Source organism: Anoplopoma fimbria, chromosome 21 (assembly GCF_027596085.1).
Source record: "Anoplopoma fimbria isolate UVic2021 breed Golden Eagle Sablefish chromosome 21, Afim_UVic_2022, whole genome shotgun sequence".
Taxonomy (NCBI): domain Eukaryota; kingdom Metazoa; phylum Chordata; class Actinopteri; order Perciformes; family Anoplopomatidae; genus Anoplopoma; species Anoplopoma fimbria.
Genome location: NC_072469.1, coordinates 18,974,982 through 18,990,200, shown reverse-complemented (window position 1 = coordinate 18,990,200; position 15,219 = coordinate 18,974,982). Strand labels below are relative to the sequence as shown.

General features: G+C 40.4%; 1 protein-coding gene across 2 annotated transcripts in view; it reads right to left on the bottom strand.

Annotated features, from left to right (window-relative positions):
• Nucleotides 1-2,201: 2,201 nt before the first annotated feature.
• relch (RAB11 binding and LisH domain, coiled-coil and HEAT repeat containing) overlaps nucleotides 2,202-15,219 on the bottom strand; it is a 31,605-nt gene continuing 18,587 nt past the window's right edge. The window contains exons 17-30 of one of the 2 annotated variants that reach the window (XM_054622891.1): nucleotides 14,907-15,054; nucleotides 14,549-14,705; nucleotides 14,288-14,411; nucleotides 13,639-13,687; nucleotides 12,935-13,014; nucleotides 12,303-12,409; nucleotides 11,975-12,074; nucleotides 10,300-10,382; nucleotides 7,698-7,761; nucleotides 7,444-7,582; nucleotides 7,222-7,338; nucleotides 5,660-5,748; nucleotides 4,964-5,034; nucleotides 2,202-3,650 (exon numbers count right to left, since the gene is read on the bottom strand). In XM_054622891.1, the coding sequence (XP_054478866.1) occupies nucleotides 3,530-3,650; nucleotides 4,964-5,034; nucleotides 5,660-5,748; nucleotides 7,222-7,338; nucleotides 7,444-7,582; nucleotides 7,698-7,761; nucleotides 10,300-10,382; nucleotides 11,975-12,074; nucleotides 12,303-12,409; nucleotides 12,935-13,014; nucleotides 13,639-13,687; nucleotides 14,288-14,411; nucleotides 14,549-14,705; nucleotides 14,907-15,054 (1,449 nt within the window). In that variant the 3' untranslated portion in view covers nucleotides 2,202-3,529. Of the gene's footprint in view, nucleotides 3,651-4,963; nucleotides 5,035-5,659; nucleotides 5,749-7,221; nucleotides 7,339-7,443; nucleotides 7,583-7,697; nucleotides 7,762-9,421; nucleotides 9,505-10,299; nucleotides 10,383-11,974; nucleotides 12,075-12,302; nucleotides 12,410-12,934; nucleotides 13,015-13,638; nucleotides 13,688-14,287; nucleotides 14,412-14,548; nucleotides 14,706-14,906; nucleotides 15,055-15,219 lie in introns of both variants that reach the window. The other variant, XM_054622893.1, reaches the window with a different exon arrangement.

Below are 15,219 nucleotides of genomic sequence, written 5' to 3'. Positions count from 1 at the left end.
TGGCAGATTAGACCCAGCCTACCTTGGCAAGTGAAAAAGGTGAGGTTTGAGAGAGGGAAGAAAATGTTCTCTACAAGTTGACAGTTATGCAAATATTAAATTGCATGGGAAGGCACTGAATGGATAAAACAGTGTTGATCGGCATGAGAGAGGAAAGGAGAGGTGAACAACGACAACAAGAGACGCAAAGAAATGAAGCAATCTTCATTCCTTGGTAAGAGTTATGAAACTGGAGAGAGAAAAGAAAAAAGAGACAAAAGTGTCTATTTTTTTAAATAATCAATCATATTTCTGTGTTTATGTCCAGCACTCTTTTTACATAGTGATATTCCAGATGTTTTCATAAAAATAAGCACAAATTAAGACAAAGACTCATCTCAAATTGAGGTTTGAAGAAAGACAGAGAACTTTAACTCATAAGAAGTTCCTTTGGGGGAGAAAGAGGAAGAATAATGAGGGTTGTAGGCTGAGCCAGTGGAAGTAAAGGGCTCCCTCTCCCCCTCTTCCTGTAAAAACATGCTGAGAGAAGCTGTTTTGTGGTGGAGCCTCTGCAGCTCGCAAGGTAGCAATTAAGAGCCAGATTAGACTCTCATAGCAATCAGAAACCTCAGCTCGACTCTTAACGCACCCCTAAACATTCACACCAAAGTCAACCCCTAACAACAAAACTGAACACATTGAGGAGACGCTGTTAGGCTCCGCTTCAAACATAGAAGTCACAGTTTAGGTTGTTTTGATGTATAAAAATGTAGATCCATTGCAGGCATACACCACGCTGGTTTATAAGCATCACACTTCAGATGACCTGGGTCAGAGCACAGCCCGTGCAGCCCTGTGTGTGTCTATAAGTATGTGGGCTGTGTTGCTAAGCATCACTTACAACAAGTCAAAGGTCATGCCTATTCAAGGCAGCTCATAATACACAAAAATGAACGCACGCCATGGGATGTTGAATGGTTTCCATTAAAGGAACACACACTAGTTCCACAGAAGAAAGCAGCCGCAGCCTGTTTTGGTACCAGGATTTTGGAGGAAGCTTCAAGGGTACGGCATGGTCTCCCTTGAACACACTGAGAAGCACACAGGGCTGAAAAAAGCCATGCATATGGCCCTCACATCCAGACAGAACAGAGTGGAATAAAAACATGAAGGCTTAGCCACCGTGTTCCGGTGGGTTAAGGATTGGATCTGCTTGCTTTGGAACAGATGTGATATGTGAGTCACCAGAGTCACCAATGTGAGTAAGAGCTGCCTTCTGACGCCATTTCTATGCCAACAAAGTGCCAGGTGAACTTTCCTGAACACACACCAACATACAGAAAAACATAAATTGGCAACACCAACCCACGCTGCAGAGGATTCTATTTTTGACACAAAGAACAAAGCTGTTGACTAGAAATTCAAATCACACATCAGGTATCTCTCTGCATGTACATATCTACAGACAGATACACAGGCACACCCACACAATGCTGCCATGCCCTCTAGTTCCAGCCCGTTGTCTATTGATTATTTGTCCACCTGGCACGCTATCAGTGATGATGGTTGAACATTAGCTGAATATGCAAATTCTGTTCTTTATCAAGGGGTGTTCATTCACTCACGTAATGTTCAACCACGGAATGAGTGCCGCTCCGCATTTCTATTTTCAACATTTATAAATGTATTGCATTCCACTACATGTCAATCAGAAGTGTCCAAAACATGTCCTTTATCGACAATGTTATTGAAATTACAAACATATTTTCTGCTACTTGACTTCATTTTTTGAAAAAGATGGATTGTGCTTTAATCGCCCTGTTTAATTCCTATGGCGACCTTCTTAGGTCCACACGTCTTTGACAGACCAGTCTCATGTTTTTGATGATGTAGGCCAAAGTTAACCACTTTATTGAGCGATAGTGCAATCTTGACGGCAGATCTGAGCCTTTACTTCTGTTCTTATTTGCAGTAAGTTGTTGGGAATGTCCCGGAAGATGGACTTTGGTTTGTTGCACTAAGCAGACAATGGACCACATCAAAGCGGCAGGGACAGCAGGAGTGTGTGTTTGTCTGTGGAATTACTTTGTTTTACAGCCTCCAACACCTGTCGACACTTGGAGCATTTAGCCATAATCAAAACTTGGGACGCAAAGTAGTGTAAAAGCATGCTGACATTCAGTGAGGCCTAAAGAGGTATATTTAAGTACACAACTGATCTCCATCTTTTATTACACCATGACACCGATTTCAAATATACATAATGAGTACCATCCTCTCCAGTTCAGTGTATGATACAGTTATTTATCATTTCTTGTAGAGCATATCGTAAAAGAACAACAAGAACAAAAATAGAACCAAATACCCACTTTAGAAAAAAAAAAAAAAAGTACAATTATCTGAGACACTGCAACACAGAGACAAGATGCAACGGACATAATTATGAGCAGTGTTCTCTTCGACTTCACATTGCCAAAACGGATAAACAAAAAAATTATTCCATTAACTGTAGTGATAATGTTTATCATGAATAAGAATCTGAATTAAAACAAATTATATATATATATATATATACACACACACACACACACACACACACACACACACACACACACACATATGCATATATATGTATATACATATACATAGTTATACATATACATATGTATGTATATACACATATATAGACAATATCAAAGAACAAAATAGAAAATAGTAAAGTGAAGTGCAAATTTCTTTGGAAGTTGGAATAGTTTTTTGTTTTCATTAAGACATAAATAAGTTATAAAATACAATCTGTCAAAACAAAAACCAGTGACAGACTTTGAAGAAATAAAGGCAAGACAATTTTTTCATAGCTTCAAGTATGCAATACTTCTGAGCCGTACAGATACACTGTACAAGGCATTCTTAACCGAGCCGTTTTGTTGTCTTTCAGTACAATTATTCAATAATAAATGCATGTTTATGCATCTATCGTACAACGCTTTGCTCCAAGACGGGGTTTGAAATTCTAAATTAAATCCAGCAGGCCGTGCTCAGAGTTTTGTTACCTAATGACAAGTGAAGCTCTTCTGATACAAGAAGTACTGCACTGAAATCATATTCAATTCTGTGATACTTTAAGACCAGAAACGTCCGAGAAACAAGTCTCTTGTTATCACCGTGGGTGCATCTCATCACTTTTCAGTGTCTTCTTCTATCTCAACTTTCTCTGAAATGACACTGATTCATAAAAGCAAATCCCTTGTTCTCGACAATGCTTTTGTCCTGATTAGAGATAAAGGAGAGGAAAATGAGCAGAGGGGAAAACCTCAGCTTTCACTGCAAAAAACATTGCTTTTCACCTTTAAAGAGCATGGACTCCTGCAGCACTGGATATTTTAAATCAACACAACTTTCAGCAAACCTTTATATCTTGAAATTAAATAAACAATACACATGGTTGTGTTCTACTTTAAGCTGAATCAGTGCTTTTTCCAGTAGAATGAAATGCTCCAAAAGACAACAAAGGATTGTCAGTTAGTTGCAGTTGTCGATCAGTTATTGATCACTTCTTTCTCTGGAAGACGTTTGCCAGCATGGCGCCAGATGTGGTTAGCTGACCCATCTTGCTTAGGAACTTGGTCTTGGCATCTTCACCCACCAAACTGGAGGCGATGGACATGGAGCTATGGGGAAAAAGGGCATACGGGTTAGGTTTGATCATGATGAAGAAACAATGTTAACTCTGCTTAATTAAAATGAATTGTGACAAGCTTGGACAAGACAGGGCCAGCCCTTAGGCCGTCACAATATGGACTGAACAACATTTCCTTTAAATGGGAAATACGGTTTGCCAACACGGCCCCTCCTGATTTTTACAGTCTAACGGCTCCATAAGTTCCTCTTTTGAGTTATCTAGGATTCAGACTGATACAATTTAGCAGTTACAACACTCTGCCCTTTTGTTGAGCAATGCAGCAGCTTGGCAAACATCATATCTTAACACCCATACAAAACTAAAGTAAATTAATTTAGGGAGTCTGTTGACTGGTAAACACCATCTCACAACTTCTAGATGAGAACAACTAAACAATTTGTTATCAAAATGGATCAAATCTCGTGGCCTCAACTTCCCTGCAAGCCAGTAGTTTACTCTTGTATGTTTCCCTTTACTTGTTCTTCAGACAGTATTAATAGGAAAGTATAGGAATTTCTTATAATTTTTGGAAGAAATGTGCATAAGCAGTAAACTTGAGTATTAAACCACTGTTATGTGATGTCACTTCATCAAGTCTTTTTGACAGAAGCCACAAAATATCCGGATTTCAAGAACATTTCATACCAGTGGGTAGAGGGACATTCTACAAGGTCAAACTCCTTAAAAGACACAAGCTGCAAAAAATAAGAATCTAAATGATCAATTATAGTATTATAAGTCGAAGAAATCCTGGTCAGACCAAAATGAAAGAGGAACAGAAATCTCTCTGCACGGACATAGAGATTTTAACCTCAGAGGGTTTTGGAGGAACACACCCAGAACGGAGCATATGTGCACAGACACAAAGAGACATGCACACTACTTTCATCCATATATGCACACTGCTCTTTTTAATGAGCCCCGAACACATGTTAACAAGATGGGGGAAACATCATTTAAAAAGACACCCACAGTTTGGCCAGTGTCCCAGCTCTCTTAGCTTTACCAAAACAAGTTTTTCATTTTTTCTGCTCTCTCTCTCTCTGTGAAGATATCCACATAATGAGTGTGGTTCAACACTCTTAAATGTTCTCCTCTCCCCTGGGCAATAAACCAGCAATACAGGCCCATTGACCCCTTCCCTCAGAATAGGACTACCTCTTCCCCCTCCAAATTCCTTTTGATTACAATTTTAAAGCCATCACTGGTTGCTGTTGCTGCCTCTCATGCAATAAAATCAGATATTTAAAAATCATTTCAGAAGAAGTGATGGTGTGAATGGGACTGTTTGTTTGTCCTCACCCTTGTGCGTCAGCCATTCCTCTGTTTTCCACCTTGATTTCACACTCCTTGATCATAGAACTCAGAATAACCTGTGGAGAATACGACAGAGACAGATTAAATGTTACCTTTACAAAGAGCTCTTTGTCGGAAAACCAAACCGAATGAGTTTTATATAGATGGCATTTTTGAAATGCCATCTATATAAAACTTGCAAACAGCCTGCTTTTAGGCAGATGGTCTACAGTCTAATTATGTTCCAACATCACTGAATGAAAAACTTTGATGTATTTGTATGTTTTAATGCGTGGAAGTTCTGGTTTGGAAAATAATCCCTGTCTTGGAATCTGGTGTGCAGACCCGACAGACACAGCGGATGTGTTCAGAGGAAAATAATCAGCTGATCGTTAGTCACCTTGGGAAAATGCTCACATGAAATGGTATGCTTGAGATTCGGAGACACAAATAAAAAATGCCAGACGTGTGTGTATGAGTGTGTCTGAGAAAAGAAGTGAAGAGTCAGACTGTCTGCCTTCACCAATATTATTTGATACTTTCTGAGAAAAACACATACAAAGAATGAGACCCTCTGGTCCATCAGTGGGTGTGTATGTGGACGAGATACTAAATAAATGCATGCATTGTGAATGTAAGAGTCTGTGTCTGAATATGCTTATGAAATCCCCCCCCTCCCCCCCACCAGGAGTGCTTCCTGACCTCATGCTCAGGAGAAAGCTGCTCCATGTCGGCTCGGAGACACCTGAGGCCAGGCAGGAAGTGGTTGACCATCACCTCCTCAGAAATGACTGCACAGGAAGTTAAGGACTGGAATGATCTGAAGCACCATGAATTACTATGTATATTACTATTCATACAGTAGAAATCCCATTGAGAACATTTTACTATCTGGGCTTCCATGCAGGTCTCAGAAATGTGGGCGTTCCCTTTAAAGTTGAATAATCTGGGAATGAAATAATTAAAAAAAAGAAAGCAAAACCAAGCTTAACTCTCCAGACTTTCTTGTTCTTCTCACTACATGTATAGACACAGAAATTAAAAAGCTAGTGTGTTCAAAGCCAAGAGGTTACAAATACAGTTTAGATAGTGCTTTCAGGCATTACCAGATGTACAGAGTTTATTTAGGATTATTTAAAATGTCAGTGACTAAAAGCACTTTTTAAACATGTTTTCCTTTGATTGTACAAACATATTTATTGTTATATCACATTATATCCAAGCACAATACTTCTTTGTCCAGGATTGTATGTGTTCTGCCACCTGTCATAGCGAGTTTAGCTGTATGGGACACAGAGTGAACACATTTTGTATTTTTAGATTTGGGAATGTACAATTTCAGAGCTGTCACACTGATTACACGAGAAAGAAGTGTAGTGGGAGGTAAAGCCTCTGAGGTTAGGGCTATACCTCCTGGACACTACTGATCTGCACAATAACAGCCTGACATAGATCCACAGGAATGAACCTCAGACCAGCTGCACTCTATGTGTGTGTGTGTGTGTGTGTGTGTGTGTGTGTGTGTGTGTGTGTAGGGTGGGGTTGACAGTAGAGTAGAGTAGAGAGAGAAAAAAATAAAAAATAAAAAAGAGTGTGAGAAAGAGGAATTGTAAGAGAGGAAAGAATCACAGAAGAGAAAGGTGACAGAGCAAAGGTAAAGTAAACCTGAGTCCCATCCGGGGAACTGTTACTAACAAATGGAGTCGGTGCTCAGCCCTTCCCTCATCTCACGCTCCTTCTCCCTCTCTCATCCTTTCCTTTGCTTAACCAACCCTGTAATTACCTCTCGCCCCAAAATGGAGGCAGCTTATTTTCCCTTTCTCCTCCTGCCAAATGACAGGCGAACTCTGCCAACACACACACTGAACCACAGACTCAGGCACAGGGGCCACGCTGATACTTACCACACGGTTATGCCGGCACATTCAGGAGCACATCTAACCGGTGCAGCTAGCATTTGGCCGGTTATTCTAACAGTCTTTCCTCTGACTCACTGTTACGATAGCTAACCCTGAACCCAAGCCAACATTGACACAGAGTTCTAGTAAATCCTTTGGCAATACATACAGTACAGTGAGCTGACCTTTTGGAAAACGTGATCTGAATTGCACATTTCTCCCCTTTAAGTTTCACAAGTTATCTGGCTGTTACACTTCTAAGTACAGTATATAACGGTTATTATGAATATAAATTAAAGTAAACCAAGCTGACCAGTATATGGCCCAGCTTACACAGACCATCTAGTATAACCTCTGGAAGGATACAGCAGCAGGAGAGGGCGCTGTAGGCCTCAAACAGCTGGGTGGCAATGTCGATCCTCTTGCTCTCCACTGTCTGGCTGTTGTTCGCCAGCGCCAGCTTGTGAAGATGTGGCAATACGACTAGAGGAATTTACAGACATACATTAAGTGTGAAGTCAAATCGAAACAAATAAATTAGATATAGTTCAAAGTTGGATTTGTTATGCATTTGCTTCTTTTGCATACACTCGTCTCTAAAGCGTGGCTCTGCATTAGGTCCAACTCTTCCAAATGTCCTGATGATCTCCATGTGCAAAGAGTGCTGATCCTGGTACTGAGGGTCTTCCAGGAATGATGCCAGCTGCATTTTTACACGCTCCAGCAGCTACCCACAAGCACAGAAATCATGTTTAAACATGTTTTTAAATGATTTGTGCAATTACTATTATGCAATCAAATTCATGGTCAGCATTTTAGAAAGTTGGCAGTTTGTTTCCTACCTCTTTTTGTGTGACGGTCTCCATGATGGTACCAAAGGCAGGGATAGTAGATATCCTCACTGAGCTAAAAGCAGCAGGAGAGCAAGGCAATGGTTTGGCCACAGTCACTGGTATCACTATTTTATTTTACCATTTCTGTGTGCTCTTTAGCAGGAATCAAATATTGTGTCCAGAACGTTTTCACAATCATTACATTTTTTTTTTTTTAAATCAAACAGATCATTGGGGGTTTAATCACATTAACCACAACTTAGATTGCCTCAGGTTGTGTCATTTGTAGGGAGGTACCAATCAGGCTCCCTGTGGCTATTTTGGGATATTTCAAATAATGCTACTAAGTGAGTCAAATATACTGGAATTATGTTTATCTGCATATTTGTTATAACAATGACCCATCATGTGGCCAGTAGGTATTTATTTCTAAAACCACAAAGAAGTGTGACTACTTTGGTTGACACATGTTCTATGTTTATCCAACTATAGTGATTTCATAGTAATGACCACTAGTAGCTAGCTAGTAGCCACAGTGATGACTAAGGTGGTTGCTCATATAGTGGATTGCCAGTTTAACAGCTAAAAGCTTTGCAGATCTAGCAAGTTTATATTTGACTGGGCAGTTTCAACGATGATCAGCTGATACTATTGATCCATTAAGATCAGTTATTTTCTTTATATACGTTTAAAACCCTTCCTAGTATTGAATTCCTTTGTAATATGAAACTTGCTTAAACTTACTTAACATTGATTATAATATTTGACCCAGATCTACATTGAACACTAGATTAAATCTATCAGGAAAATACTCATCACATCAATATTGTGCTAACCGCTAAAAGCTAACAATCCCAAAGATAAAGGAGGTCACAGCTACTTTTTTTAGGGATATGATTCAATTCCCAACACAGTCATAAAAAATGTGAAAAAAAACATAATAATGCATAATTATAATATCTGAAAATACTCAATGATTATAATGGATTGTGATAAGCAAGATTAATGGGGTGCTGTTAAGGTGATGTTAGATAATCATACCAATGTCAGCAGGAGCTAGGACAGACCAAAATATACACTTGAGCCATGTTGGACTCGGAAGATATGAGAAAGATATTATGCCAAAAATGTTAAGATTTCAAAATAAATATGTTGAATCTACAAGTTGGGTCAAGTGTGCACCCATTAACATGTGCATTTCAATACAGAGAATGATGAGATGAGAAGGGCTGCATTCCAACAGTGTCGCCACTAATTTTGTCATCTTGTCTAATCACAAACATGAAAGCCGGTGGTACACTGGCAGCCCAAAATATGTTATTTTTCCTTGTAGGAGAGCTAATCCTTGAATAACTGTCAAGGCATTCCATGTTTATAGGACAATGAAAAGGACACATGTTTGCCACAAGATTGAACTGGGGCGAGATTTAAGTACTCATCCAACAACAAATGTTTAGCCAATCATTGTGGCCCCGATAAGTGGATCATTGAAGACAGGATACAGGAAGAGAGACAAATAACTTCAGGCTCTAACATCCTCTTCCACTGAATGTTTGTGGTGGTTAAAGAATCTGCCACTGGTGTACTTCAGAATTACTGAAGGGCTTTTTCCTTAGTGCTCGTTTAAGCTCAGCTAGACAAATTTCTAGGAAGATACTGCTTCACACTGTAAGGATGCAGCCCAAAAAAATGACAAAGTTTACAGAGAGGTTTTCTTGTGTCGATTGACTCACAATTCAGGCCCACTGCACAGAGTTATAAGGGCCGGAGCCGCACGGCGATCTACTAATGCTTCACTCATGCCTCGGAGAACCAACTGCAAACCCACCACACAGCATGATGAGAGAGAGGGAGGGGGGCCGGGTGGGAGGAGACAGAGACAGGAGGAGGGAGGGAAAGATAGAGGGTGGGAGGAGAGAGGTGAAAGAAAGTTGTAAAGATAGAAGATAGAAGGGATGATATTGAAGATAGAGAGAGAGAGAGAGAGAGAGAGAGAGAGAGAGGAAAATAGAGTGAAAGGATAAAACTGCGAAAGACGTGGCCGAGATAACCAACCAGTAGCTGAGACATTGGTCAGGAGGAGGGGCCCTGCTTAAACGGAGTAGGGTTGGGAGGAAGATGGGGCGGGTTACAGATGAGCATGCTGGAACTGTGCTATTGCCGCATGCAGACAATGTGCACTCACAAATCTGGACTGGTTACTGTTGCAGACGGATGACATGATGAGAGCTGGCTTGGGTGAGTGATGCAGATTGATGATGCGCACATGCAGAGTGTTAGTGTAAACAGCGGCTATGCTGATGAACCACCCCATGGACCAGCCTTAACCAACACAGGAGAAACTCCACACGACAACTAGAAACGATGCCATTCAAAAGGAGTATTAAAATAGGGACAAGAGGAATCTGAAATTGTAAATTTAATATCAAATTAAATAAATAATTTATCAAATTAAGTGTTTCAAGAAGTTGTTCATGTGCTGGATTTTCTCCTGGAAGGTACAGACTTGTTTCAGTGTGGTAGTTCTCAGGCGGCAAAGAGAAGGGGGGAGAGACGCGGCGCGGTTTATTGTTGTTGTTGTTGTTGTTGTTGTTGTTGTATTTCCACTTACATTTCAGGGTCGGAGGACAGTGTGATGAGAGCCGGCACCACTCTCTGAGCGACCAGCGTCTCATTCACCCCCTTCACCAGCAGCTGATCGGATTGGACAGAACCAGCCGTGATGTCACAGAGGTGGGCGGGGCATTGGGACAAGAGCGAGCAACACCGCCAATAGATAGAGAGGAACAAAAAAAGCAAAACAGAAAAAGGGGAGGGAAAAAGAAAAAGAAACACAAAAAGATAGAAAGAAAGTGATATACAATGACAAGAACCATAGCTGCAAGGCATGGAACGGCACTGCATATATCAAGCAAATGTGTGTGTACACCCACACAATCACACACACACACACACACACACACACACACACACACACACACACACACACACACACACAACACAGACATACACACGTACACACACACACACACACACGTACACACACACAAACACACATGCACACGCATGTATGCAGAAGGAATAGCAAAGCCAACATAACTAAACTGCACAAATACTTTTACAGTATGGTGAGCATAAAGCATTGGGCTCTTTCCACAGATGCCAGGTCAGATTATTATTTCATTCACTTCAAATTGATAAAACAGTTGAAAGTAAACAAATCTGAGCTGGGATCTGTGGTAGAGATCCACATATCAACCCACAGTTTCGGCAATGGTGGACAGCTAGTCACTATGGAATGGTGACAGTGGGGTGTGTTGGGAAACGGCAAGTACTTCACAAAAGGGGGGGTGGGGGGGGACATGAATACAGCTACCACTCCTCCTCCGCCAAGTTTAAAACAACATAGCCCTGGCTCTACTGCTATACCTAGCTCCTCATTCCAAAACTTGACTTGAAATGTGTGCAGATCTCAAAGGACTGGGAAAAATGATTTGTTATAGTTGTTTGGGCCAGGACTTTTGCCTTGGGAACCTGGTCATGGCAAAAATAGGGAAACAGTCATCTTCCTTAAAACATAGTAGAAGTATTAAATTTCATAAGTCCTGAAATACTGAAGAAGTTAAAAAAATATTCATGAGAAAACATTTCTGATTTAATTATTCTTTCCAACAACATAGAAAAGGAACAGACCTCGAACTCTTTCGACTATAGTTTGAGGTTGCTGACTTCAGCCCTTCTCTGAGATACAGCAGATATTTTTCTAGTCCGTTGTGAGACCAGTGCACAGTGAAGGGTCTGTTAACTCTAGGAGGGTCTAGGCATACAGTCGGAACCAGGGCACGTATAAGCTACAGTAGTCATTATTCACACTCATAAGTCAGAGTAGCTAGATATTAAATGCATGTTAAACAGCAGCAATAGCAAGCAGAGCTAGCACATGTACAGCAAATAGGTAAACATATAAACAATAATTTAGGACTGCAAAATTGTGCATGACTGCAACTTTAGCTCACTAATACAGTACGTATGATTTAATTTCAAGCAACAGGATGATTGCATATAGGGAACAAATTAATCTGAATGACCATTTTATCTATAATTGTGCAGCCATGTTTTAATCTACTGGTATATGCTTTTTTAGTAGAGTTATCATTTAATTGTTAGTCTTGCTAAAAATGGAAAAAATGATATCAACAATTACTCTTTTTTGTTAGAATTTATGGAAACAATATCTGATCAAAAATCCAAACATCTGTGATTATGTGCGTGCGTGTTTTTCCTACCTCAAACATCCGTGCTGCAGTACACCGGACCAGTGCAGAGGTATGGACTACCCCATACCACAGAACAGTGAGCAGCAATTCATGGTACACTGGGTTTGCACTGAAAAGAGAGCATAAGATAAGTACTTGGTATTATGGCAGCTGTCAACCAACAACTGACAGTGATAGTCCACTTTTGGTACTGTAGTGATTTATTTGTGTGTGTGTGTGTGTGTGTGTGTGTGTGTGTGTGTGTGTGTGTGTGTGTGTGTGTGTGTGTGTGTGTGTGTGTGTGTGTGTGTGTGTGTGTGTGTGTGTGTGTGTGTGTGTGTGAATAAGCATTTCTCACCCCAGCTCTACAAAAGAGGCCTTCAGGCTGTCGAGAGGTGCATGGGACAGAGACAGGGTTGTCATAACGTCCTCCAGGAAACCCACCAATAACTTGCGATCCTCGTCCTTTACAGAATTTATAGAATGATTATCAGTTACATCATGTAGGCAAAAAATGATAATAACATCTACATTTTAATATTTTCACAGGTGTGCAAAGTTCTACAGATCAGGCAGGGTATTTTGGGAAAATAGACTCTGAAAATGTTTTGTTGAAGTGTTTTGTTGAAAGGTAAAACGAAATACAGAATGTGTTAGCCGCAGTCTTTTGCAAGTGCTGCATCATTTTGTGAACCTAAAATCAAAACTAAAAACATAAGGCGGCTTGATGTGTTGACTTTTTTCTTGTGACAAATAACAATTACCCAAAATGTAACATGGTTCACTTTCTATAATAAAACATACAAAAATTCGAGGGGCAAAAAAAATACTTCACAGCTCAACTGACTAGAAGAGAAAATCATTGATGTATTGACTGTTGACTGCTTTATCTTGCAAGGCACCAGGAAGCACCACACAGTACTTTATGACTCTAACAATAAATCAACTTTGAGTCATCTACTATTTGGCTGTGGTCTGCTTTTAGCTTACCTGGTTATAACAAGTCAGCACTCCAGTGGCATAGATGGGGACTGTGGCTTTGGTGAGGATTTCGTTTCCGGTTGAAGGATCTGACAAGGGGAATAAAACCAGAATGAAATAGGAAAGATAATCCAGGGATGGACATTTCCCTGTGTACACAATTGTGGGTCAAGTTTGACACTCAAACCCTACTCATACTCATACATACATACATACTATTACAGCTATTCATTATCTGTTTTTGCCCAATTAATCATGGAAAAAATACATTAACATTTATTGAGGTACAGTCTATTACATTGTGCTAGGCATTTGGTAACATGACTGTTTTTGTAACAATGTGTCTACAGCTAGGCATTACATTGTTTTGGTTTTCCAATAAAATTCTGAAAAGGACAGTTGCCATGTAAGGTCACAATGCCCTTAACACAGACTGGGACCCAGTACAAAACACATTTCATGAATGGCCACAATACCAAAGCTAAATCACTTTGCAGCCAGCTGAGACCAGCCACCTCTTATAACTTCAGAAACATGTCCGGAATAAAAAAGAAAGAAAAAGGGGAACACCCATATCTGACTCCAAATAGCTTGTTTACATCAACAGTGTCTGCGCCTGAACTCCACCTACCAACATTCTCTTGAGAGAGCTGAGAAAATCTTACAACAAACGAACATCTGTGTGTGTTTGTGTAGGTTTAATCTACACTCACCAACATTCTCTTCGGATAGCCGGAGGATCTCTTGGAACTGTGGTTTAACCTGAAGAGGGAATGAGGAAACAAAATGTCATCATTACATTTATAAATATAATTAACATTTACTTTTGAGTACTATTTTACAGTTGTACAGCTCTAATTACCTCACATGGAGTTCAGAGAAAAGCCTAATGGTTACAACCACTTATAGTGAACCCCTGATAAATACCATGTCCATCATCCGCTCTTCACTACAGTCACTACAGCGGTGTTTTAAATCAGATGCTCATTTGCACATTCATTATTCCCTAGATGACTGACACAGGATACTCTGTAGTAAACAAATATTTTATATACCTAATGTAAATGTTATGTCACTACATTTTTTTTCAGGGCACACTAGTGCATGCATTTCAAACTTAGAATATAGACACCTGAAAAGGTTGAGAATAAATATAGAGTGCAAGCGCCAATGGATTAAAGAATTCAATAATCCGAAATATAAAACATTTGTTGGCTCTTTTTGGATTTTTAATCGGAGAGGCAGAGCTGATATAAGCTGACCTGAGAGAGACTACTCAAACTTTATAAAACAAAGTCTTGTGGTAGCAGTCTTTTGTGCAGTCAGGATAATGTTATATTTTGACGAGTCACATGGTTTTACCTTAGTGTTGGTAAAAATCTTGCCGAAGGTGCGACAGAGCCTCCAGAAGAAGCGAGAGAACTCATGAACGCAGGTTGATGACGTCACATTGATGCGACCCACGATCTCTATGAGCTGCGGAAGGCTGGAGACAGAAGACAAATGGAAATCAATGAGCGTGACTGTTTGTGTATGTTTTTGTCATACCATTTACAAAGTCTGTCTGTAACCATATATGATTTTAAATGTGTGTCTGTGTGTGTGTGTGGGTGCATTTCTCACAGCTGGTTGACCACCCAGAGCAAGCTGTCCCAGCCAGTAGTTCCTTCATGCTCTAGCTGGTAGTCGTAGAGTAGCAGCAGGGCACTCAGCATCTCTCTGCTGCCGATGATGGTTGCCACGTCCTGGAGGGGAGAAGCCGGCCTTGGGAAACGGGTCACTGCAAGAACAAAGGCACAGGAACAGAATGGAAATGTTCTGCTTTAAGAATTACTACTTCTACATTTGACCTCTCTGTGTGTGTGTGTGTGTGTGTGTGTGTGTGTGTGTGTGTGTGTGTGTGTGTGTGTGTGTGTGTGTGTGTGTGTGTGTGTGTGTGTGTGTGTGTGTGTGTGTGTGTGTGTGTGTGTGTGTGTCCTACCCTCTATTGCAGCTATGTCTCCGTTGAGTTTGGCTCTGCTAGTGAAGGGTGCGTTCTGCAGCACCACAGCAAACAGAGGAGGGATGAGGGACTGCAGGGCCGACAGGAACACGTGTAGCTTGTGTTCATCCAGACCATGTTCTCCTTGCTACAGAAAGAGGCAGGTATAGAAGAGAAAAGAGAAAGCAAAAGTACTGAAGTGCAATTTATTTTAAGTTTGTGTGGTGCAGAGATCTGCAGCTTGGAAATGAGGTGTCTGCACAGATACACGTATTGTACCAACAACACAACTTTAATGCTTTTGTAGATTTTG